This window comes from Dendropsophus ebraccatus, chromosome 5 (assembly GCF_027789765.1).
Source record: "Dendropsophus ebraccatus isolate aDenEbr1 chromosome 5, aDenEbr1.pat, whole genome shotgun sequence".
Classification (NCBI taxonomy): Eukaryota; Metazoa; Chordata; class Amphibia; order Anura; family Hylidae; genus Dendropsophus; species Dendropsophus ebraccatus.
In genome coordinates, this window is record NC_091458.1 from 70,248,966 (window position 1) to 70,272,894 (window position 23,929).

Below are 23,929 nucleotides of genomic sequence, written 5' to 3' on the forward strand. Positions count from 1 at the left end.
ATACATTACATTAGAGGACTCAATATAATGTCATTCTCTACTAGAACAGGCTGGATATGGCCTGGTGGGTTATTGTAACAGGAGATTAGAATCCAGAAAAAAGCTGTATGTTCATTTTTAGGCTATGTTCACACTATGTAAAACAACGGCCGTAGTTTTCGCCACAAAACTACAGCCGTTGTTTTGAGGATGGTACGATATAGCAATTCGTACGAACTACGGTCGTACAATGCACACAGCGTATAAGACTATGGCCGTAGTTCGTACGGACCCGTGAAAAATGACATTTATTTGCGGCCAGTAATGTTACAACTACGGCCGTGAATTTCAATGCGGCCGCACACTTAAAATTTATTTCGGACAAATTCAACATGATTTTAATGTAAAAAATTTACTGAGTGGTTTATTTGGCTAGTCGCAGTATTTCAATTAAATGACATGTTTCATCCAGTTTATAAACATGCTAGGAATCAAAATTAAACAACGGCCGTAGTTTCACGACTAGCCCGTACGTTCATAATTCTCTGGCCGTTGTTTTGGCCTCAAAATAACGGCCGTTATTTTACGTAGTGTGAACATAGCCTTAAAATGTTTATGTCATTATAAAAACCTTTGATATGTTACAAACACAAGTCAAAGGTTTTGATCAATTCTGAGTGTTCAGGCCCGCGTGTGCAGCCGAGTGTTTCTCTCCCTGGCTTGCTGAGATCTCCATCCGACTGCACTAGACCTATAATGGAGCTTTTTTTTATATAGTCATGGGAAAACTTTAAAAGTTAATGTCTGAGTTTTTTTAAACAACGTTGCTTTTAGGGCCAGAATGTTGCTGATATATTACTTGAAGGCTACCATGCTGGTTACCTGGCGCCACCACTAGAGGGTACTTACTGTACACTGGTTTAATATTAAAGAAGTGTTCTGGTTATTGTATTTTTGCTTGTAAAGTGCAGCATGGACTATTACAAGAGAATAATGTGTAGACTATTCTGTATGCCTGTCTTAGGCAACGGGCTATTTATAGCCTGTCTGCCATCTTAATACCTCCTTACCCTCTGATATGGCTCTCCTAATTCAGCCAATATTTCCCATACCACCTTTGGTTTAGCAGAAATAGAAGAGGGTCTTCTTATCACACCAGGCTAGCTCTGCTCCGAGTCTTATCCAAGTGCAGCAAGTACATAAATTGCAAGCACATCTGTTTGAAAATTTTTCAGGATTTACACACAAAACAGACAGGCAGTGTGAACAGGGGAGTTGTATAACTCTGCAGCTAAACATTGTATGAACTCACCTACTATATCACTGCATTCCTGGTCTATAAAATAGGGCAGAGATGAGCTCTTCAGCTTCAGGCTGTATATAGTGGGACATACAGAGAAATAAGGAGGCAGGGTTTGGTGAAGAGGGTAGGTGTCTGAGAGCTAGCAGGAGGCATTAGATAAGTAATGTAATCCTGCAGTTCACAGGAAATGAGGCACATGGGAGAGACTAATCTCCTTTCTACACAGTAAAACATGTAATTTAATTGGGACCTGAATGGGGATCACACAAGCCAACTGTAATAATGAAGGGGTTTAAAATAAACTGATGCAGATGAGCTGGGATAAAAAAAAACACTGCAATAATATTACTGCTAAGCTAGCATTATGTCCCTAAATTATTATTTTTTTGAGTCCTTATTTGAAATTCAATGTATAATAGCATGCAGGTGGTGCAGCCAATCAGCATGTTATGTGTCTATGCAACATATCTGGAGCCCTGTATGAGACAGGCTGAGCTCTTCTCCCTATTATTATATACCGAGAAATTATTCAGTACAGAATTTAACCTATTCAGGTAAAAAGAAAATGCTGATTTATGGACAGGTGAAATAGTCATTCTGGCAATGTTACTGTTTGTCATTAGCAGGGGCTCAACCCTTTAGCTCATTCTTAAAACAGCATATATCATGATTTTGAACAAGAAAAAAAAGAAACAGCCAACATTCAATGATAGCTGGTGAGTTTGACAAAGGAAAAACTCAACCGTAAAACTCTTTTCACAACACGCAAGAGTTACAGGAAAATACCGCCACGCCATTGTGATATTGCTTCCATGATATGTTGCTATTCCATGATCTGTGGTTGAAGTCTACAGTTGGCAAACACACATACCACCAAGCAGCACAGTATAGCGGTGCTGCCTGTCTGGATCAATGACACGTAATGCTTCACTTAAGTCATAAAAATTACACCTGTTTTTAAAATCAACTCCCCCAAAATGTAAAAACCTTCAAGCTAAGAGTATTTCTTCTCAACTAGAACTGCTACATACTGTATGACACAAAATATTGTCAGTATTAGTCTAGAGCTGCAACATTCTAGGAAAGTGTTTTGTCCTGTTTTAATGTTCGTATTGCAGAAGAAGAAGCGAGATAACTCCTTTCATAATCCAAACAAACAACTGGAAACTGTACAGTTGTACATATGAGATATAATGATCTATGTCATACATTGGCCTTTCTGTGGGAGGCTCAGAGAAAAAGGATGAAAGGCCAAAGTCAAAAAGCGAACCACATTCCTATGTGCCATGCATCCCAATGCATGTGAACCCTGAACAATTGTTTCCTGAAGTCTTGTCATTATGCTACATTTCATTGCAGAGTACATCATGATTAAGTGCTGTGTTGTTTATCTGCACGGTGTTACAGTCTTCTTCATTTGCAGACAGCATAAAGGCAGGAGTAAAGGGGAAAAGTTTATGGCAGGCTGCACGGTACTCCTCGTACCGAGTATTACAGCTTCCGAAGCTTCCATCGAGAAGTGCTTCCAAGACCCTCGTCAGATTCTGTGCAAGAGAGATAACCATAAAAGATGATAATAAATGCTCCTCACAGCTTAATCATATGTACATGGAGACCATATGACAAGCAGGTGTTCCCTTCTCCTTGGCTGTTCGCTGACACTTTTCTAGCAACAATCATTGCCGATAATTGGCCAGAGTAAAAGGGCCCTCAAAAAAGTCATGCAGTTTTAAAGTGAGAAGACTAGCATATGAACCTAGATAAATTCCCCATAACTCATGGCTTACCTGCACATTCCTATCTTTTAAAGTTTCATCAAGTCTCGTAGCTATGGCAATCGCCTTCTCCTGTCTGGACTTATCCAAATAATACATCATTTTTGCCCCTATGGAAAATACGAATTAGAGTATTTAAGTCAAAGTGAATGTTATGGCCTAAGCAAAGATTTTAGATAAATGGACATTTCCCCTATCATTAAAATATTAATCTAAATATATTTAAAAAGAATATAAAGGGGGAAGGACAGTCGATAAAATAAAAAAAATATATATTATTTTATCGACTGTCCTTCCCCCTTTATATTCTCTTTTGACAGTGAAGGATCTACATTATACTGTGGTTAGATGTGCCGAACTAACATTAAATATTTAAATATATTTAAACTAACTTGTGACATATCGGAAAGATGCTGAGCCCCCCACCAACCACTGCAATTAGAACGAAGGACTGCTTAGTTAAGCACTTCTCTCCCTGTTTCTCTCCCCGCTACAGGACACAGGGTCTATAGAGTTTGTATAGAATCTCTCTCCTTTGGAGAGATGGCAAAGACAGGCAGCGCTCAAATCAACACTTCTCCTGCCTTGTTCTAGTCATCAGTGGGGTCTCTACAAAATGTCAAAAGTTTTTTTTTATACAACAATTACACTTCAAGCCAGTGTTCTCAATTTATTAGGAGCTGACATCTGACAAAATATCAATTTCTATGTTGTCTGCTTGTGCAATAGTAGCAATAGGTTTAAAGTCACCATTATGGTACAAACACACACAGCAGATACGCAGCAGATTTGATACTGTGTTCAGTTATTTAGATCCAATCTGCTGCGTATCGCAGCAGTAAATACGCAGCGTATAAGCCGTGTGTGTTTGTACCCTTAAAGGACAAGTGCCATGAAAAACTGACATCTGACAAAATATCAATTTCTATGTTGTCTGCTTGTGCAATAGTAGCAATAAGTTTAAAGTCACCATTATGGTACAAACACACACAGCAGATACGCAGCAGATTTGATACTGTGTTCAGTTATTTAGATCCAATCTGCTGCGTATCGCAGCAGTAAATACGCAGCGTATAAGCCGTGTGTGTTTGTACCCTTAAAGGACAAGTGCCATGAAAAACTGACATCTGACAAAATATCAATTTCTATGTTGTCTGCTTGTGCAATAGTAGCAATAAGTTTAAAGTCACCATTATGGTACAAACACACACAGCAGATACGCAGCAGATTTGATACTGTGTTCAGTTATTTAGATCCAATCTGCTGCGTATCGCAGCAGTAAATACGCAGCGTATAAGCCGTGTGTGTTTGTACCCTTAAAGGACAAGTGCCATGAAAAACTTTTTCCCAGTAATTGAAGCACATTACAAAGTTATATAACTGTGTAATATGCTTCAATCACCTATCTGCCTCCCTTCCCTGTCTTTTCCCCCCTCCACCCCCCACCAGGAAGTGTCCTAACTCACACAGACCTAATGACTGTCGTCACCGTCACCAGGCAGCTCCTTCTTGTGAGGATGAGTCATCAGTAGGAGGGCTGGTCTAGGTCCTGTTACACCAGCCTCCCCCTCCTTGTCAGGTGACTTAGCTTGCTCAGCTCTGATTGTCACTTGCTTATCTTCTCTAGTGACATGACTTATTCACTCACTGAATCCACGGCAGCAGGAGAGAGGGTATGAGGTGGGGGGGGGGAGCTGCCTATGTGCCGGAGTCAGTCGGAGGGAAGATAAGCAAGTGACATGTGACAAGTGATGGCTTGCAGTTGTTCAGCCAATGGGAGCTGAGCAAGCTGAGTCACCTGACAAGGCAGGGGAGGGGGGAGGCTAGTGTAACAGGAGAAGGAGCTGAGAGAAGAGCTTGGTGATGGTGAGGACAGTCATTAGGTCTGTGTGAGTTAGGACACTTCCTGGTGTGGGGGGGGGGGAAAGGGGGGAAAAGACAGGGAAGGGAGGCAGATAGGTGATTGAAGCATATTACAGAGTTATATAACTTTGTAATGTGCTTCAATTAAAAAAGTTTTTCATGGCACTTGTCCTTTAATAATGCATTGCCAAAAGCATACCACTTGTCTTACAAATGTACTATATGCATACGTCGGGTTGGGTGTGATGGAATTCCCCTGCCCCTTTGTTCTCAGAGAGACTGCTCTTGTGGTGGTTTACCTCTCTCTTTTCAATAAAGGACACAGAAACATTCATCTGTACCGAATGTTCATGTGTATTGAGGAAGACCGGAGAGATGACCGTTGGCTGACAATTATTGAAGGTTATGGCTACCTTTAGCCATGTAATACATATTATACGCAAAGTTGATAAGGTTATAAAAAGACAAGAATCCATTAAATTTAACCTATAACTCTACTGTGTTGATCCAGGTGAAGGCAAAAAAAAATCTCTTATGATAGCTGATAGAACAAACACCCTGAAAACACAAAAATCTTAAACACCCTCTGTGTAGCTGAAGGAAAGTTACAAGTGTTGCGTTAGGAGCCCCTTGGTTCACCCCCCCATCATGAAGGGTGATCATGTTTGATAAATTAATGTCATGCTTTTCCTTTTTTCTGGTTTCCAGTAAAGGCAATAAATGTACCAATTCTACATTATACCTGAAAGCAAATGCTGAATGGAGGTAGAATTGTTTTTGAGAAACTCTTCATTGAAGCTTTCCAGATTCTGGTTAGAAAAGATACTCTTCATCTCATGTAGAAGTACTTTGATCACTATGTCCGGCAGATTACTGTGATCTGACACTAGGGGTATGAAGAACAGTCAGTATGGTGAAGGAAACAAATCTACATGATAAGTATTACATTCGCACGTCCGCAAGTGCTGTCAGCCAACACGGTCAGTCAACAATTCACAGACCACTACATTCTAGACAGTGACCCATGCCACAATTGAGGTCCACACTTATGACGTCTTTTTTTTTTTTTTTTGAGGTGTGGTCGATACCTATTCTTGGATCCACAAAAGCTGCGAGTGTGTGAATAGGCACAAGGAAACCTACTGGTTTTAAATCTGTCAGTAATTGTGACTCTGTAATTACGGACAAATTTTGCAGACGTATGAATAAGGCCTTACAGTAACCAAAAATACAATGGAGCCCACAAAGCGCGGGATTACCTGATTTTGAGAAGCGTATTAGACACTCATGCAACCATGGGTTGTTCCTATTAATAGAAAATGCTCTTTTGACAGATTGCAACATCAAGAGAAATTTTCCTATGACAAAAAATATAAAATGTTTTAAAAACACACACATATCTATCTCACAATGCAAATAATCACAAAATTAATATTATAGCACATTATGGATTAAAGCTCTGTTCACATCTATGTTGATGGGTTCCATCACCACTGTATTTTCAATGATAAAAATAATGCCATCTATAGCGCTATAACTGAAAATCTATAAACCCCTTTTAAGTAACTGGTGACCATCAGTGCCGTTTGTGAGGTAACTCATCCGTAATAAAGCATGCCATGGTGTTAGAGTGAATAAAGCCTAATACAGAAAGGCCACATTCACATCACATTTGTGCCCTCTAAGGCAAGGATGCATCATCAAAATGTCATAACGGGATGCCAACATATCTGAGCACAGACAGGAATGGCCCCCATCGATTTCAGTTACCCACATGTAGTTAGCTAGTGATTAAGTTCAGGTCATTTTGTTAGAGTATTTAGTTTTGCCTTGGATTTAAAAGCATGGATTGTTGTACAAATGTTGTTGGAAAATGACCAATAACTGTATTTGGGCCATCTGGGCACAGGTATGTCATCATCCCATTTTGACATCTTGCTGATGTATCCATGCCACAGAGGGCACTATGGCAATGTGAACCTGACCCAACACACATCCCAACATGAAGTGTGTAGCTACATCACACATTGCACATTCTTTACCTTTTCTAAAATAGATCTCAAATGCCAATAAATGTGTTCTTATGTTGTTAGATGCAAGGGTTTTCAATGGTGTAAGGAACTTGATTGCTTCTTCTAGAGGATTTTCAGCCTATTTTAAAAGAGAAGAATATTCAAGTCATTTTTCCTCACAACTCCAGATAGGTGGTGTGTTTAAGCCCTAATGTCATGGTTTACTAGGACTAAGAACAAGTCAACAAAGTCTTAAACATATTTTTTCCATTGGAAGGATGGATTGAATACTGAACAGATCACTGATATGTGTGCGCCAAGCTTGTAATCCTTATTGTAAATCATACATTATACACCATTTTGCACATCTAAGAAGGTGCTGTACATCTCTTGGGGGATGGACATCTCAATGACCTCACTTATTCCTGGACAGCTTGGGTCGGCATCTACAGTTCAGTAACAAGGAAACTATGTGATGTTAATGATTGCCCATGATGCAAATACAGAAAATGTTAAACTGTATAATATTCTTTCACAGTAACCAAGACCAGGTTGCTATGTAAAGATTTTGAAGGCAATATGGCAGGAACATGTTAAAGAAACCTATGGTGATGTTCTCAAACCTGAAATAGGAAATAGTCCAAGTGTTGGCAGTGAGCAATGGTGCGGGTGAGTAACATTTTATTTGCTGGTCATCTGCCCAACCAGCCTTCAGATTCTTGACGTTATAATACTTTTACGGTTTACACGTTTTTTTTTCAGTGCGTTTTTTTTTTTTAATGGAAAAAACAGATGTTCACTGTCACTTCACTGTGTGAACTAACAGGGCTTTCTGCGGGCGGAATTTATTGAATTCCGGCCGCAGAAAACTGACATGTCAGTTTTTTCCGGCGCCGCACGGGATCCCGGCTGGAGCATATATGATGTGTGTACACTCCGGCCAGGATCCCATTAAAAATAAAGCTATGTCCCACCCCGCAAAACTACGGCCGTAGTTTACGTAGTGTGAACATAGCCCAAAACAGATGCACAAAAATACACTTTTTTTTGCAAAAAACGGATAAAAAAAAAGAACTGCAAAAAACGCAGTATGAACGCAGCCTTAACATATAATCCTATCACTTCGGTAGAACCATAAATGATCAGAATCACATATGTTAATTATACTACCAGAGGTTGGCTTACCCTTTCCAGTTTCTCAGGAACTAGCTCCTCCTTAGGTCCACTGGTCTCCTCTTCCTCTTCATCCCTCTTCTTTTTCTGATTTTTTTGTTGACGTTCCCGTTCCGCATGTTTCCGCTCTTCTTCCAGTTTGGCTTTCTTCTGTGCTCTCCTTTGCTTACTCAGCATTTTTTTAAGTTCTTTAGCGGAGAGGTTCTCTAAACACAAAACAGTATCAATTTATGTTCTTGTCAAAAAAACATCTTCCAGCACAGGTCCAGCAGATCTAACTATTGTCTAAATTGTCCCCGCTGAACAAAAAATGTTTTTAATGCAAATACAGAGAAAGTTTCTGCACTTATTATCTTTTTATATTTTTCTAGCAACAGGAGTACACTATTCTCACTGGGATACACAGCTTTTAATTACATGCCTAGCAGCTACTATAGGATAAACATTGGAGTTTACACTGAATGCTAATATCAAATTCAGTAAGTATCTAAGCGCCCTCTAGTGGTGGCTGAAGGCAGTGTGTTATGCTTTACATGCTTTTTCAGGACTTTCTATTGTCAGTAAATATTCCCTTTACAGTCAGAATACAATATGACTCCTCCTACCTGAATTGACTTCCTGCTCTTTGCTCTCATTCAATAGGGGGCTTTCATGCAGCTTTAGGTAGATTCCTATGGCAGTCTGTGCTGCTCTGAAGTAAAATGCATGTCTTCGCAATACATCTTCCAGCCGTAGAAGATCCACATAGGCACGCAGGGTCATTTTCCTCATACAATATGTGTGAAAGTCAAACTGGTCATCAGTGATTTCAAAAAAATGCTGAAAGAGACACAAATTAGTAAAGGCAAAGAAATAATACAAAGGACCTAATTGTGTATGACCAATGCCTTTTATACAGAAGGATATCGTGGTATAAATACACCAAACTTTCATTAATTCAGTGAAAAAATTCTGATAATCAAATATTTCTTCCCAGCCACAAATAACCTGATATGAGAGGACTCAAAATTTAGGACTCAAAAGTTATATTAGCATAGTTCACATTACTTTTTTTTATTCTGGGCTGTCTACACAGAGGGTCTATTCTCTTTCAAATATATTTCATGTATCTCTGTACAAACAATTGAGAACATTTGATAACATGGCATCTGTCTCCTATTCTCAAACACTGTGAAAAGTTAAATGGGCACTGTCACTGTGGTAGAGCCATGTCAAAAGATTTCATTAACTGATCAATCAACACCGTTTGCTAGATATAGCCAAGAGAAGTGTGCACGAAGAGTGTTCTCTCCCAGCTCTGTCTATGGGAAACTTCTATAGGAAGTCTATAGGCTCATCTCCTATTGTGTGCATAGAATAGGGAGAAGCAGTGCTCCTGCCTCATTCTAGTGATTGCTGGGGGTCTGAACAACCAGGCCCCCACCAATCAAAATGATTGACAAGTCACTACAACATGTAAAAAAATTTTTAGGTGATAAATACACTTGAAGCTAGCGGCACATTCTGTAAATTCTAAAACGTACCCGTTCAATTTCATGGCATTTCTTTAATGCTTCCCCATACTTTCCCAGTCGTTGGTAAGCAGAGGCACATTCAGTCTGGAACCACATACACTGCATCTCATTCAGATTTTCCATGGCTGGAGTCCCTTCCTGGAAGAGACATGTAAACGAAAAGGTATTCAATGTACAGATCAATGTCTCCTACATAGGGGTATTCCATGTTACTACATTCACATACAGCATTATATCTCTACAGTCAGTATGTACCCTTGTAAACTTTGAGCACATCTCCTCTGCTTCCTGGATCATATTGGCTCGCAGCATGTACTTAGCACATTTGGAGTTGATAAAACGGTCTGCAGTGTCTAGAGACTGAGCTTCATCCATCCACTTGGCAGCTTCTTTAAGGTTTCCTATATGCTGGTGATATTAAAGACAGATGATGGTAAGTATTTCCCAAGTGCTCTCTAAAAATGTACGTAAAGTCACAAAAAGGAATTTCAGTATTAGAGTAAATGTACATTTAAATGCACCATAAGACGCCAATGGTTCAAATATCCCACAAGGGTCAAAGAAAGAATTTAAATTTATTCTAAAAGTGGTTTCATGTAAGGAATGCGTATTCATGTCGAAAGTTATAGGACTGTCTACAACAAGGTGTGCTTCAATTCATTACAATTTACAGACTCTTTGCTGTCATTCTTGCTCACATTCACTAACTAAGAACCTGTCCAGATAAATACACTTCACGGCTGAGAGGTGGGCACAAGTGTGTGAAGTCTAGACAACCCTTTTAGAGATAAACAGGCTGGATTCCAGCATATATCATTAGTGTAGGCCCCGTAAGAGCTGTGGAGTTTTCTGCACATAAAATAAGTATTCAATCCCTCTGCACAAGATGCAGCGATAGCCGAGTGGTCGTGTGATTCACTTTACCCGTATGGATTGCATCTGTTATGCCACTACATGTGTGCAGCCCCCAGCCTAAAGACAATGAAAGATTACAAATTAGCTAAAAGATAAGTACATGATCTACAGATGTACCTTGTTGATTTTAGCTTTCATATAGAAAAGTTCTATTAACGTCGGAGTGCTGGCAATGGCGGAATTGATGTAGTCTAATGCCATAGACCACTGACCAAGTTTATCAAAGTGCTGTGCTAAGAAATAACGGACCCACAAAAGGGTGGTGGGAGGTTCTCGCTCTTCATTATCTGAAAGAGTACAAAAATAATGCATTACACACATGGTCTATCATGAACTCCAACAAAGAAATAATACAGAACAGAATATGTTAGATTAGAATAAAAAAAAAACTCTTCTAATATTTCTATTCAAATAGTTGCAGGTAATAGGCAAAGGCAAAATAGAAGGTCAAAATAAAAGGGTTATGGCAGTATTAATGAAAGTGACCATTTGCCAAGTTTAAGAGTTCTACCAATTTCATCTTCTAAAACTAGTGTTTAGGTTTATCGCTATCATGAACATGAGAAAGGCAATCCGCCATACATCCATCTGCCACTGTTACAAAGCTCAGTGAGCCTGCAATGGACAAACATGACAAACCACAGTGTCTGTTAACAGCGCCAACTCTTTGACAGTGCAAACAAGTCAATATGTTTCTGTACATGTATACTATGCAGTTATAAAAGGCACCTGAAGCCAAAAATTTTGGCAGGTCTGGCTGATAAGCCTTATTTTTCTTACGCAAAGATATGCTGTGGTCAGGAGCTGGACATATGCATAACACATAACAGAGAATTGTATATGACAGCTTAAGAATTTTGCAATAAGGTAGATTTTTTTCTTCATTCCCTGTTAACAAGTATAAAAAGTCAGCATACATGTTTCCAAAAGAGTAAGGCAAGCTATGTAATGTGTATACACACTGTCAGAGGGAAAAAAGGTAAGGAATATAGAATTTCAAAACCTATGCTTTTGTTCGCCCTGGACATAAGCCACAGCCTTTGGAGTTTGGCAGCAGCTTACTCTCCTCTCCTCACTGGAAACATGTGAACGTTTGGTTGAGCATAGTGTGCATGTGTATGGAGATAAAGGGTTGGAGAAGCAGCCGTAGGCAGTCAGTTACTGAAGGAGTATGGTCACCTTACATTAATCAACCACTCCTTTACTGCATGGTTATAATCAAATAGCCGAGATTCAGACAACAAAGTCCTGAGAAAACGTACCTTCAGAGTTATATAAGCCACATGTTTTCAATGAGTTTTCATATGCAATGACAAGCTCTTGTATAACTGACACCTGAAAAAGAAAAAAGTATATTAAATGTAATATATATATATATATATATATATATATATATATATATATATATATATATATATATATATATATACACACACACACACACACACACACTGGGCTGCGATGCACGTTACAGCTCTCCCATACATGTGGTGGCGGAGGCACTATAATAAGCCGTCGGCAATACAGTATAAGGCTATGTTCATACATAGTAAGAGACCAGCCGTTCCGTGACCAGGCCACAGAGTTCTGATGCGGGCGCATCTGTGCACGCCTGCATCAGAACTCCCCACTGCACACTATGGAGTGAGCGTCCGGAACCGCTCGCTCCATAGTGTGCACTGACAGGGTTTTCTGCGGCCGCTATTCACTGAATAGTTTTCAATGAAAACTGACGTCAGTTGTTTGCAGCACTGCTAGGGATCCCGGCCAGGGCGTATACGCTCCGGCCGGGATCCCATAGACAGCAAGGTAACGTATACTTTCGTAATCATCACGGCCGTTGTACAACAAGCGTGGTTTTACGAAAATATACGTTGTGTGAAAATAGCCTTAGACACATTAACTGGATCCATAATCTGACTCTTTAGCAAGACAGATTTAGAACTTGGAGTTAAAAAAAAAAAGACGTGTAAAGGTGCTTTCTCGCACGTCTGCTGTTCACGTCTGCTATTACACGGGAATACATCTGCCTGATTTGGCACATTACCTTTTCATGTAATATGGCCTTTATAGGTGATTTGATCACAATACATGACAAGGCAATGCAGAGATCTTTTTAGCGATAATTTTATACCTAGGTATGTAACAATGAGAAGGGGGCATACACTATGTCAAGAGGAAAGAAGGTTTTACCATCACCACAGAAGGGGATTCTTTACTGTGCGAGCAGTAAGACTACGGATCTCTCTGCCACATGGTGTTGTAATGATTGATCCTGGCCTTTTTTAAACGTATCAAAACCAGATAAAGTCATGTATTTACCTTCTCTGCAGAGCTGTACAGTGATTTTAAGGTTGTAAACAATGGCGGGCAGCCTTTACTAAAGTTAATTCGTAAAAACTTATCCATTCTTTCTTTAACCTTGCTGCCTAGAAAAAGAAAAGAGTACAATTTGGCCAGATCATGGCAAACAATGGTTCTATCAGCACAGCAGACAGGTCGGACTTTTACCAGACATAATCTTGAGTCAGCCACACACCATTTTGGCCTTTCTCAGGCGTACGGTCAGCCTTAAAGTGTACCTCCAATAATAAAGCATAATAATTATAATGAAGGAGAATCACATTTCACAGCTCTGGCTCTTCACTAGAAATGGGAGCCCAGAAGACATGCAGCATGCTCTGTTCTCCTTGCTTGGATAAGAGCAGCCTGCAACACAGACCATTGCTGGACTGAGCCACTATACAATGCATTTAGAAAACTGGATGTTGTGCACATTCCTACATTTTAACCCCTTAAAGACCGGGCTAGTTTCTGTTTTTGCCTTTTCGTTTTTTCCTCCTTGTGTATATAAGGCCATAGCAGTTGCATTTTTACACCTACAGACCCACATGAGCCTTTATTTTTTGCGTCAATAATTATATTTTGCAATGACAGGCTGAATTTTTGCATAAAATATGCTGCAAAAACAGAAAAAAATTATATGCGCAGGTGAAATTGAAGAAGGGGGGGCTTCGTTTTTACGCTGTGTCCCCTATGGAAAAACTGACATATTATATATGTTCCTCAAATCAGTACGATTAAAACGATATGCAACTTGTATAACTTTTGTATTAATTGATGGCTCATAAAAAAAATAAAACCTTTTACAGAAAATAAACGTTCCTCAAAATCGCTCTATTCCCATGCTTATAGCGCTTTTATTGTTTGGTCTATGGGGCTGTGTGAGGTGGAAATCTTTGCGCCATGATGTGTTCTTTCAATCGGTACCTTGATTGCGCATTTTTTTTCTGGATTTGATGCAACCAAAAATGCACAATTTTGCACTTTGGAATTGTTTTGCGCTTACGCCGTTTACCGTGAGGGATCATGAAATAAATAAATGTATATTTCGGGCAATTACGCACGCGGCGATACCAAACATGTTTGTTTGTTTATTTATAAAATGGGAAAAGGGGGGTGATTTGGACTTTTATTAGGGGAGGGGATTTTTTATTAATAAAAACACAATTCTTTTTTTTTTTTTTTTTTTTTACATACAGTAATTAGCAGCCCCCTGGGGGACTTCTATATACACAGCACTGATCTCCCATTGAGATCAATGCTGTGTATATAACAGAGCACTGATCCATCAGATCGGTGCTCTATTATAATGGTCTGCTGCAGACCATCTGAATAGATTGCCGAGCCGGGATCAGAGTCATTCCGACGCTGAGCCCCGGCCGGCTCATTAGAACGGATCTCCCGTCCGCGATTGCATTGCAGGGGGGAGATCCCCCACTAGACACCAGGGACAGGGGGCACATATACTATCCAAATGCAGCTGTCAGCTTTGACAGCTGCATTTGAATAGTTAATTAGCCGGCCGCGGCAGCTAATACCCGCGGCCCCTGGCTGCACATAGCAACCAGGAACCGCGGGCTGCAGAGGGGGCTCACGACGGAAGCCCTCTCTGATCCCCCTTAACGGCCGTATGACAGGTATACCGTCATGCGCCGTTAAGGGGTTAAGTGTTATTCTATTTAATAGAAGGTATACTTAAATTCTTGTATATTAACAGGGAGCACAGCAAAGTGTGTAAGTGAAGAGATCCTAGAGTCAGAGTTATATGCAGTAAGGTACTGGTTATTGGTCATCTCCTGGCTTACTGAGCACATTAAGAATGCTAAATAGCATGCTCTGATTGTTCAATTGGTACAGTATAACAATAGCTGAATACATTTACAATTCTGCAATAACCACTCCTGACTTTCAAATATACATGAAATAAGATAGTGGTAAGCTGCTGACAGATAGCTCTGGTTCTGCCATATCCTTCAAAGAACAAAAAAAATTTATGCCTGACATCTTTGGGAGGTCTCCACAGTTCTTAGGGATGATGCTGGACTGGCTGACTAGTATACAATGTATAGGCACCTATAGAGAGGGAGGGAGCGCATTACTGATATTTTATATAGCTCCTACCTGTAATGAAGTTTAAAATCAATCTTCTAGGGGAAACAGCTCTTGGATGCTGTTCACAGAATTCATCATAGATCTCAAGTCGTTCTTCAATGGTGGCTGGAAAAAAGAAAAAAGATAACTATAAGTTATGTTCTAGATGAAATTTAAAACTACTGATGACAGATTCTGGATGTATCCTAAAATATATTCAGTTACTATAACAATGGGAGGACTGCTGGTTTCTTAAAAGATCAGTACACATAATCCATGTATGACACTTACCAGGGTGCAAAGCTTTCTCCAGATTTTCATAGTATTTCCAGTTTTCAGGATTGCGGTTAATAAGTTCTCTAAATACTTCAGTAGCCTCTTTCCATCTTCCAAGCTTTAAGTAAACCTCACCTTCAAATACAAAAACATGGAATGAGAGATGTAGGCCAACAACAAATGTGAGCATATGGAACCACTGAAGTGCAAGCACTGAAAGATCTTTATGTGGAAACATATAACAATTTGTACTTTCTATCTGGCCCTCCCACCAAGATGAGGTAACTAGACAGCATGCAGCTGTAATCCCCAAATTAAAGAGGACTGACTAAGTGAGTAGCTCCTGTTGCAACATCTTGTTTTAGAAGAAGTGAGAAGAGATGAGCAGCAGGCGACTGGAAGAAGCTGCAACAGGACCGGGTGAGGTAAGTGTAATTTTTTTGTTGTTTACCAGTCCCAGCATAATATATTTTTCTTTTATACTGGAAAACCCCTTTAATTACACATTGAGGCCACGTTCAAACAGTGTATTTGGCCTTTAAACAACAGCTGTTGTTGCAGAGTGCAACAACGGCCTTTGTTTAACAGTACTGCTTCAATGAATAACAGTCTATGTAACCACGGCCGTAGTGTATACACTACGGCCGTGGTTCTCTGTGGCCACACAAAATAATTGACAGGTCTATTTTGTGTGGCTGCTATTCAGTAAACAGCGGCCGTACAAGATAGCGTTTGGTTAAAGCATAAAGTACGTCTCCCGGCCATACTTTACATTGTAGTCTATGGCAAATTGGTGCGCGAACACACCCGAATGTATCCACATTCCAATTAACATAAAGTGATCTTCATCAGGCCAATATTGCAGTTCTTCATACAGTGTGTGAATATGGCCTAAAAAAAAAAAAATTCTATTCCCATAACAATTCAATGTCGCGCTTACCGATTAGCCCATAACAATTCAATGTCGCGCTTACCGATTAGCCCATAACAATTCAATGTCGCGCTTACCAATTAGCGAAACAGGCTTTGTTAAGGTTTGTACGAAGCTGACCGATCAGCTTTTGAATCCTGCTGTCTGCCCGGTCTGTGGAGAAGGTGGATACAGCTTGAGGACTGCCTTAAAAACATGGATACAGCCATATGCCATAGACTGAATCCATGTTTTCCAGGCGGTCCTTGGGCTGTGTCCACCTTCTCCACAGAGGGGGCAGACAACGGGATTGTTCATCTTTGTACGAACCTTAATAGAATTTTTTGTTGTTTTCGCTCATTCCTAGTTGCGGTCTGTATCTATTTTAGACGATCAACAAAACATGACTTCAGCAGAAAATGCTACATGAGAAGCCAGCCTTAGATCATGTTTGTATGTCAGTATCTATGTATACAGCATGTGTGTACATATGCTTGACCCTGGTTGAATGTTAAAGGTCACATTTTAGGTCCTGATCACGTGTTATGTTCACCATAACTGCTTTAAACTGATTCTCTTGGAAATAAAGAAAATTAGATAGAAAAATACATTGGTATATTTTAGCATAATAATTTTTCTAAATACTCTATTACTTATATCTGCTTGTCTTATCTAAGTGGTAACATGCCCTAGCGCACAGCACACAGAGCACAGTACTGACACAAGTCACTGTTCCTGCTCTACCTGTCGCTTTTCAGCACATTACACTTCATTATACTGGGATAAATGTAGGCTGCTGGATGCCGCCTGCATTATGGTATTCACAAAATATTACCTTTGCTGTCTCCAGGACTATGCAGGAAAGAAAGGCACAAAGGTAAAGTAAGAGGAAATACATGCACCCTCGCCCCTACTTTTTACCAGCTCGGTCTGGTGTTCTGCTCCTACATATTCTTGGAGGCACAAAAACACAGTAGAGGGGATATGTCATTGATCCTGTATTAAAACATTGGCTAAATGAAGCAGTATCTTGCTACCTACTATAAGCTTATCCACACAATGCAGAAACCCTGTATACTCCTTAGCTCACGTACCTTTGATTTCTTCCACCTGAAGCTTGTCACAGATTTGTTTCTCATAAGTCTCAATGTGATCCAAGGACTCTTGGAAAAGGTTTGCTTCTCTCATCACCTGGTTCTGGTAAAGGATTAACTCACTATATTCATAGTCTATTTTATTTGGGGGTATCTATAAAAAAAGGTATGTTTCAATAAGCTCAACAATAAACTGCACTTTACAAATTAAGGGTACGTTCACACATACTGGATCCGCAGCGGATTTCTCGCTGCGTATTCGTAGCGAGATCCGCTGCGGATCCCTGCCTAGTAAACCCTATGGGCAGACAAACTCGCAGCAGGATGCACATCACGCTGCGAGTTTGTCCGCAGCCTGCCCCATTAACCCTCCGGTCGCCGGAGCATATACATCACCTGGTCCCTGCTCCAGCTTGCTTCGGGGGTTTTGGCAAGTCCAGCTCAGCCAATCAGCGCTCTGCCCCGCCGCAGCGTATTAATTGGCTGAGCGGAACGTGAAGACACCGGGAGCCCCGAAGCAAGCCGGAGCGGGGACCAGGTGAAGTATAGGCTCTGGTGGCCGAAGGGTTAACGGGGCGGGCTGCGGACAAACTTGCAGCGGGATGTGCATCCTGCTGCGAGTTTGTCTGCCCATAGAGCTTACTGGGCAGGGATCCGCAGCAGATCTCGCTATGAATACGCAGCGAGAGATCCACTGTGGATCCGGTACGTGTAAACATACCCTGACACTCTTTTTTAACTTACCAAAGGCTTTCACTAGCAAACAGTATAAGATCCTAAACATATACAACAAAATCCAATCTCAAACAAATAGTTGTGATAATATAATTGATAATTTTATGATATTTTTGTTTGTTACATTTTTCGGTACATTATGGGAACCCATATTGTCTAAGCTTTCTACACAGTATTTAGAGACGGCCGCATGGTCACAGGAACCAATTGACCTGAGGAGACCATATGATTTCAAAAGGAAAGTTTTCTGGGAATACCTTGTGTCTTGTGCAGAAAGAGGGGGTTCTGACAATCCCCTATTGTTCAAAGCCTAATCCTGTCTTATCTACATAACGGTGTCACCTTTGCCTTTAACCTTTTGAGTGATAAGGATGTTTTCTGTTTTATTAAAATCCCGCCCCCAGGGCACCGAACTGCCAAAGGCACATAATAAAAAGGGACATTTTATGAAAACTGCGCTAAGGATTAAAGTAAGAAAATGACCTTCATCCTCAGTGTCTATAGCCAATACAGTTATGCAGTTAACAGTTACCTGCTGAGTCTTCCGGAATTCTTCAAGCAATTTTAAGGCCGTTTCATAGTCTTTCAGTAAATGATATGCTATAGCATAGCCGATCCATGAGGCTCTCTGCATTGGACGTAGTTGAAGAAGCTGATATCTGGTTTCCTGTTAAGAAAAAAAAAAACTTGATTTAGTACATACAAGAACTATATGCATACTATAATAAGGGCTATATTACAAGGCCCAGTATTAAGAAGCAAGAGAGTGCCGACCTGTAAGGTCAGCGCTCACTTGCTCCTTGTTCCCCGGTCGCTGTCTGTGCTTTTACACGCACAGACATGGAGCAGGGAGGGGCAGGGGGGCTGTGCGGAGCCGAGGGAGGGGCTGACCAGACGATCCTTAGCTTGTCTTGGTGGCCCATATAAGATAGTCGCCATCGTCATGGTTTTGACAGGTCATGTTTTAAGATAACAAATCAGCCGACATTCTAACATGGTCTATTACATCAACAGCCAATAATCGGCCAAGTACGGATGAAAATCGTTTGATGTAATAGGGTTCTAAGACTTCTTCAGGCTGGACACATTCTGGAACAAGAAAAAGACTGAATGGCTTCCCAGTTGAAGACAACAACCTCTTTATATCTTTTCAGCACACAGAGTTTTAAAATGCTTACTGAGCAAAATATTAAAGAGCAAAATTATTATATGCAAATAAGTGAGGACACAGTATTGGTGGTGTCTGTTCTGAACAAGTGCACATCAAATATCCTACTCTTTATTTACAATGGAAAATTACTTGTACGGTACCTACACGCAAATACATAACATTTAAAAAGAAGTCGTTTCGACTTACAAATTGCAAAAAGTGAGCCTTTATTTAATTTTTTTAAATTCTTTATTTTAAGAACAACGGGGAGGTGGCGCGGCAACACACCCGCCAATCCTCTTATATACAGTTCACATTAACGGAAAGTGTAGATGCAAAAAAAAATGTAAAACATGACATAGTGTCAATATAACATTACAAGGTAAGGGCAAGTGGTCAATCGTTCATGAAAACTTCATACAATGCACCCCAGTTACGTACAAAGGATCCCGGTGTCCCCCGTCCCCCCCACCGTCATCCGGATTTTAAATATAACGGAACAGAGCCGCACCAGATGGTGCTGCCAACAACATTAGAAAGGTGTCCAACGGACAGAGAAAGAATAGAGAAGAAGAACTCAAAAGTAAAGGGTAAGAAAGGGAATAGGGAAAATGTAGGGTCGGTGAAAGTGAGCCTTTATGACTTGTTTCCCCTCATGCACTTACCCGATATCCTTCCAAGTCCCTCATCTGTATCTGTAATAAAGAAAGATCCCGCAGTATCTGCAAATTGTCCTTGTCCAGTTTAAGAGCATTCCTGTAACACTTGATGGCTTCATCGTACTTCTTATCGGACCTCTGGAGGAGACCATAGACATGCCAACCTGTCTACTATTCAGGAAAACAAATCATGTACAACACTTCCCAAAAGACAGCCAAGGTCTGCATCTTTGCACATGAGGCAAACGACTATGCTTAGTTCCTCTGAATGATCCCATAACCTTATTGGTTATGAGCCTGCAGAGCCTTATAAATGATCACATTAAGCACCAGGGCACAGTAATGCCTATACCATATAGATAGGCTTTGCTGTATATGGATGTCACTACAACAATTACACTATAATAACACCACATATACACCAGAAGTATAACCCCCAATCAGGTTGTAGCTAGGGGTTCAGCCTAGGAGGGACAAGGAAGTCTGAGTGGGCCCCCATTATGTTACGCATATGGAACCTCAGCAGACAACACTGCTTTCTGAATAATAAAGATAATATTCTGCTCCATTACTCATAGTGAATAAGGATTAAGAGCAGTAAAAGACTTTCTACATTTCACATATATAACCATGTAAAAATTAAGTAAACAAATATATACACACACACATACCACCATTATATGTAGGCACCATTATCTGCCTACATATAATGGTGGCATAGATAATAAGCGTTTAGACATTAAAAGGGGTTAGCCTATTGTGTTCTCATGTTAGGATCATACATACAGTTTATGGCTACGTTCACACTACGTACATTTCAGGCAGTATTTGGTCCGCAAGTCAGGTCCTCATAGCAACCAAAACCAGGAGTGGATTAAAAACACAGAAAGGCTCTGTTCACACAATGTTGAAATTGAGTGGATGGCCGTCATATAACGGTAAATAACTGCCATTATTTCAATATAACAGCCGTTGTTTTAAAATAACAGCAAATATTTGCCATTAAATGACGGCCATCCACTCAATTACAACATTATGTGAACAGATCCTTTCTGTGTTTTCAATCCACTCCTGGTTTTGGTTGCTATACAGCCTCAAAAATACAGCCTCAAATATACGTAGTGTGAACCCAGCCTATATGTGCAAGTAGAGCTGGGCGATATGGCCAAAAAATAAAATCTCGATTTTTTAAAAATTTTGGACGATTCTCGATTTAAATCTCGATTTTTTTTTTCCTTTTTGCTAAATAAACAGAATAGTTTTGTCCTTGCAGCATCAGATACTATTTTAATGACATTTGAGACAACTGTATTGCTTCTCACTGTAACAGTGCTCCCCTGTAGTAGACAAGCCCCCTGTGTGCCATTCTGGGCCCCCATATAGTATAGGAGATCTTCTTTGTGTGTTTAGTAGTGGAGGTATAGTGGATAAGGGGTGTAGTAGTAGTACAGGTAAAGATGAGGGGTGTAGTAGTACAGGTACAGATGAGGGCTGTAGTAGTAGTAGTACAGGTACAGATGAGGGGTGTAGTAGTAGTACAGGTACAGATGAGGGGTGTAGTAGTATAGGTACAGATGAGGGGTGTAGTAGTACAGGTACAGATGAGGGGTGTAGTAGTACAGGTACAGATGAGGGGTGTAGTAGTAGTACAGGTAAAGATGAGGGGTGCAGTAGTAGTACACGTATAGATGAGGGGTGCAGTAGTAGTACACGTATAGATGAGGGGTGTAGTAGTAGTACAGGTATAGATGAGGAGTGTAGTAGTAGTAGTAGTACAGGTACAGATGAGGGGTGTAGTAGTACAGGTACAGATGAGGGGTGTAGTAGTAGTACAGGTAAAGATGAGGGGTGTAGTACTAGTACACGTATAGATGAGGGGTGTAGTAGTAGTACAGGTATAGATGAGGAGTGTAGTAGTAGTAGTACAGGTACAGATGAGGGGTGTAGTAGTACAGGTACAGATGAGGGGTGTAGTAGTAGTACAGGTAAAGATGAGGGGTGTAGTAGTAGTACAGGTACAGATGAGGGATGTAGTAGTAGTAGTAGTACAGGTATAGATGAGGAGTGTAGTAGTAGTAGTACAGGTACAGATGAGGGGTGTAGTAGTAGTACAGGTATAGATGAGGGGTGTAGTAGTAGTACAGGTAAAGATGAGGGGTGTAGTAGTAGTACAGGTATAGATGAGGGGTGTAGTAGTAGTACAGGTAAAGATGAGGGGTGTAGTAGTACAGGTACAGATGAGGGCTGTAGTAGTACAGGTATAGATGAGGGGTGTGGTAGTACAGGTATAGATGAGGGGTGTAGTAGTAGTAGTACAGGTAAAGATGATGGGTGTAGTAGTAGTAGTACAGGTATAGATGAGGGGTGTGGTAGTACAGGTATAGATGAGGGGTGTGGTAGTAGTACAGTAATAGATGAGGGGTGTAGTAGTACAGGTACAGATGAGGGGTGTAGTAGTAGTACAGGTATAGATGAGGGGTGTAGTAGTAGTACAGGTATAGATGAGGGGTGTGGTAGTAGTACAGGTATAGATGAGGGGTGTGGTAGTACAGGTATAGATGAGGGGTGTAGTAGTAGTAGTACAGGTACAGATGAGGGGTGTAGTAGTACAGGTATAGATGGGGTGTAGTAGTAGTAGTACAGGTATAGATGAGGGGTGTAGTAGTACAGGTACAGATGAGGGGTGTAGTAGTAGTACAGGTATACATGAGGGGTGTAGTAGTAGTACAGGTATAGATGAGGGGTGTAGTAGTAGTACAGGTATAGATGAGGGGTGTAGTAGTAGTAGTACAGGTATACATGAGGGGTGTAGTAGTAGTACAGGTATACATGAGGGGTGTAGTAGTAGTACAGGTATACATGAGGGGTGTAGTAGTAGTACAGGTATAGATGAGGGGTGTAGTAGTAGTAGTACAGGTATACATGAGGGGTGTAGTAGTAGTACAGGTATAGATGAGGGGTGTAGTAGTAGTACAGGTACAGATGAGGGGTGTAGTAGTAGTACAGGTATAGATGAGGGGTGTAGTAGTAGTAGTAGTACAGGTATAGATGAGGGGTGTAGTAGTACAGGTACAGATGAGGGCTGTAGTAGTACAGGTATAGATGGGCAGCTAGGGGGGATGGAGGGGGACTGGGGGTGACGGAGGGCGACTGGGGGTGACGGAGGGCGACTGGGGGTGATGGAGGGCGACTGGGGGTGATGGAGGGCGACTGGGGGTGACGGAGGGCGACTGGGGGTGACGGAGGGCGACTGGGGGTGACGGAGGGCGACTGGGGGTGACGGAGGGCGACTGGGGGTTACTGAAGGAGGAGTGGGGGTGATGGAGGGCGACTGGGGGTGATGGAGGGCGACTGGGGGTGATGGAGGGCGACTGGGGGAGACGGAGGGCGACTGGGGGTGACGGAGGGCGACTGGGGGTGACGGAGGGCGACTGGGGGTGACGGAGGGCGACTGGGGGTGACGGAGGGCGACTGGGGGTTACTGAAGGAGGAGTGGGGGTGATGGAGGGCGACTGGGGGTGATGGAGGGCGACTGGGGGTGATGGAGGGCGACTGGGGTGATGGAGGGCGACTGGGGGTGATGGAGGGCGACTGGGGGAGATGGAGGGCGACTGGGGGAGATGGAGGGGGGCTGGGCAGCTGGGAATGATTGGGAAAGGAGTACACATAGCCCTCCTCCCCTCACCCCGGCCACACATGCAGGTCCCGGTCTCTGCAGGAGGCTGCAGGGACTGTAGTGGTGATAGCGTCGCTGCCATTTCTGGAGCTGTACAGCAGGATCAGGGGTGAAGATCCTGCTGTACAGCTCCAGTAATGGCAGCGACGCTATCACCACTACAGTCCCTGCAGAGACCGGGACCTGCATGTATGGCCGGGGTGAGGGGAGGAGGGCTATGTGTACAGCTGGGGAAGGTCGGTCGCGGCTCTGGGGGACTGCCGACCGACCTGCACCTCGCCGCACTTCCCGCCCGCCCGGCACCTCCACGCAGCGCCGCCCCCTCACTTCCCGCCGGCCGTAACCTGCACCTCATGCCCGGCCGGCACCTCCACGCAGTGCTGCCCGCCCTCCATCTCCCGCCCGGCACCTGCACCTCCCGTCCGCCCGCCCGACTGACTCTCCGCGCTTCTCTGCCCTTC

General features: G+C 41.8%; 2 protein-coding genes across 4 annotated transcripts in view; one reads left to right on the forward strand and one right to left on the reverse strand.

Annotated features, from left to right (window-relative positions):
- NAA16 (N-alpha-acetyltransferase 16, NatA auxiliary subunit) overlaps window positions 1-23,929 on the reverse strand; it is a 62,308-nt gene that overhangs the window by 29,626 nt on the left and 8,753 nt on the right. For 2 of the 3 annotated variants that reach the window (XR_011363181.1, XM_069970566.1), the window contains exons 4-19: window positions 19,799-19,956; window positions 18,516-18,650; window positions 17,249-17,402; window positions 15,260-15,379; window positions 14,999-15,094; window positions 12,857-12,963; window positions 11,797-11,869; window positions 10,652-10,821; window positions 9,875-10,027; window positions 9,629-9,757; window positions 8,711-8,924; window positions 8,118-8,311; window positions 6,963-7,071; window positions 6,180-6,278; window positions 5,663-5,806; window positions 3,070-3,167 (exon numbers count right to left, since the gene is read on the reverse strand). Coding sequence is in view for 2 of the 3 variants with exons in the window: in XM_069970566.1 (XP_069826667.1) it covers window positions 3,070-3,167; window positions 5,663-5,806; window positions 6,180-6,278; window positions 6,963-7,071; window positions 8,118-8,311; window positions 8,711-8,924; window positions 9,629-9,757; window positions 9,875-10,027; window positions 10,652-10,821; window positions 11,797-11,869; window positions 12,857-12,963; window positions 14,999-15,094; window positions 15,260-15,379; window positions 17,249-17,402; window positions 18,516-18,650; window positions 19,799-19,956 (2,153 nt within the window). In the remaining variant the exon portion in view is untranslated. Of the gene's footprint in view, window positions 1-1,711; window positions 2,827-3,069; window positions 3,168-5,662; window positions 5,807-6,179; window positions 6,279-6,962; window positions 7,072-8,117; window positions 8,312-8,710; window positions 8,925-9,628; window positions 9,758-9,874; window positions 10,028-10,651; window positions 10,822-11,796; window positions 11,870-12,856; window positions 12,964-14,998; window positions 15,095-15,259; window positions 15,380-17,248; window positions 17,403-18,515; window positions 18,651-19,798; window positions 19,957-23,929 lie in introns of those variants that run through there. The other variant, XM_069970565.1, reaches the window with a different exon arrangement.
- The window catches only part of MTRF1 (mitochondrial translation release factor 1), a 51,819-nt gene that overhangs the window by 4,625 nt on the left and 23,265 nt on the right, over window positions 1-23,929 (forward strand). The window lies entirely within an intron of this gene.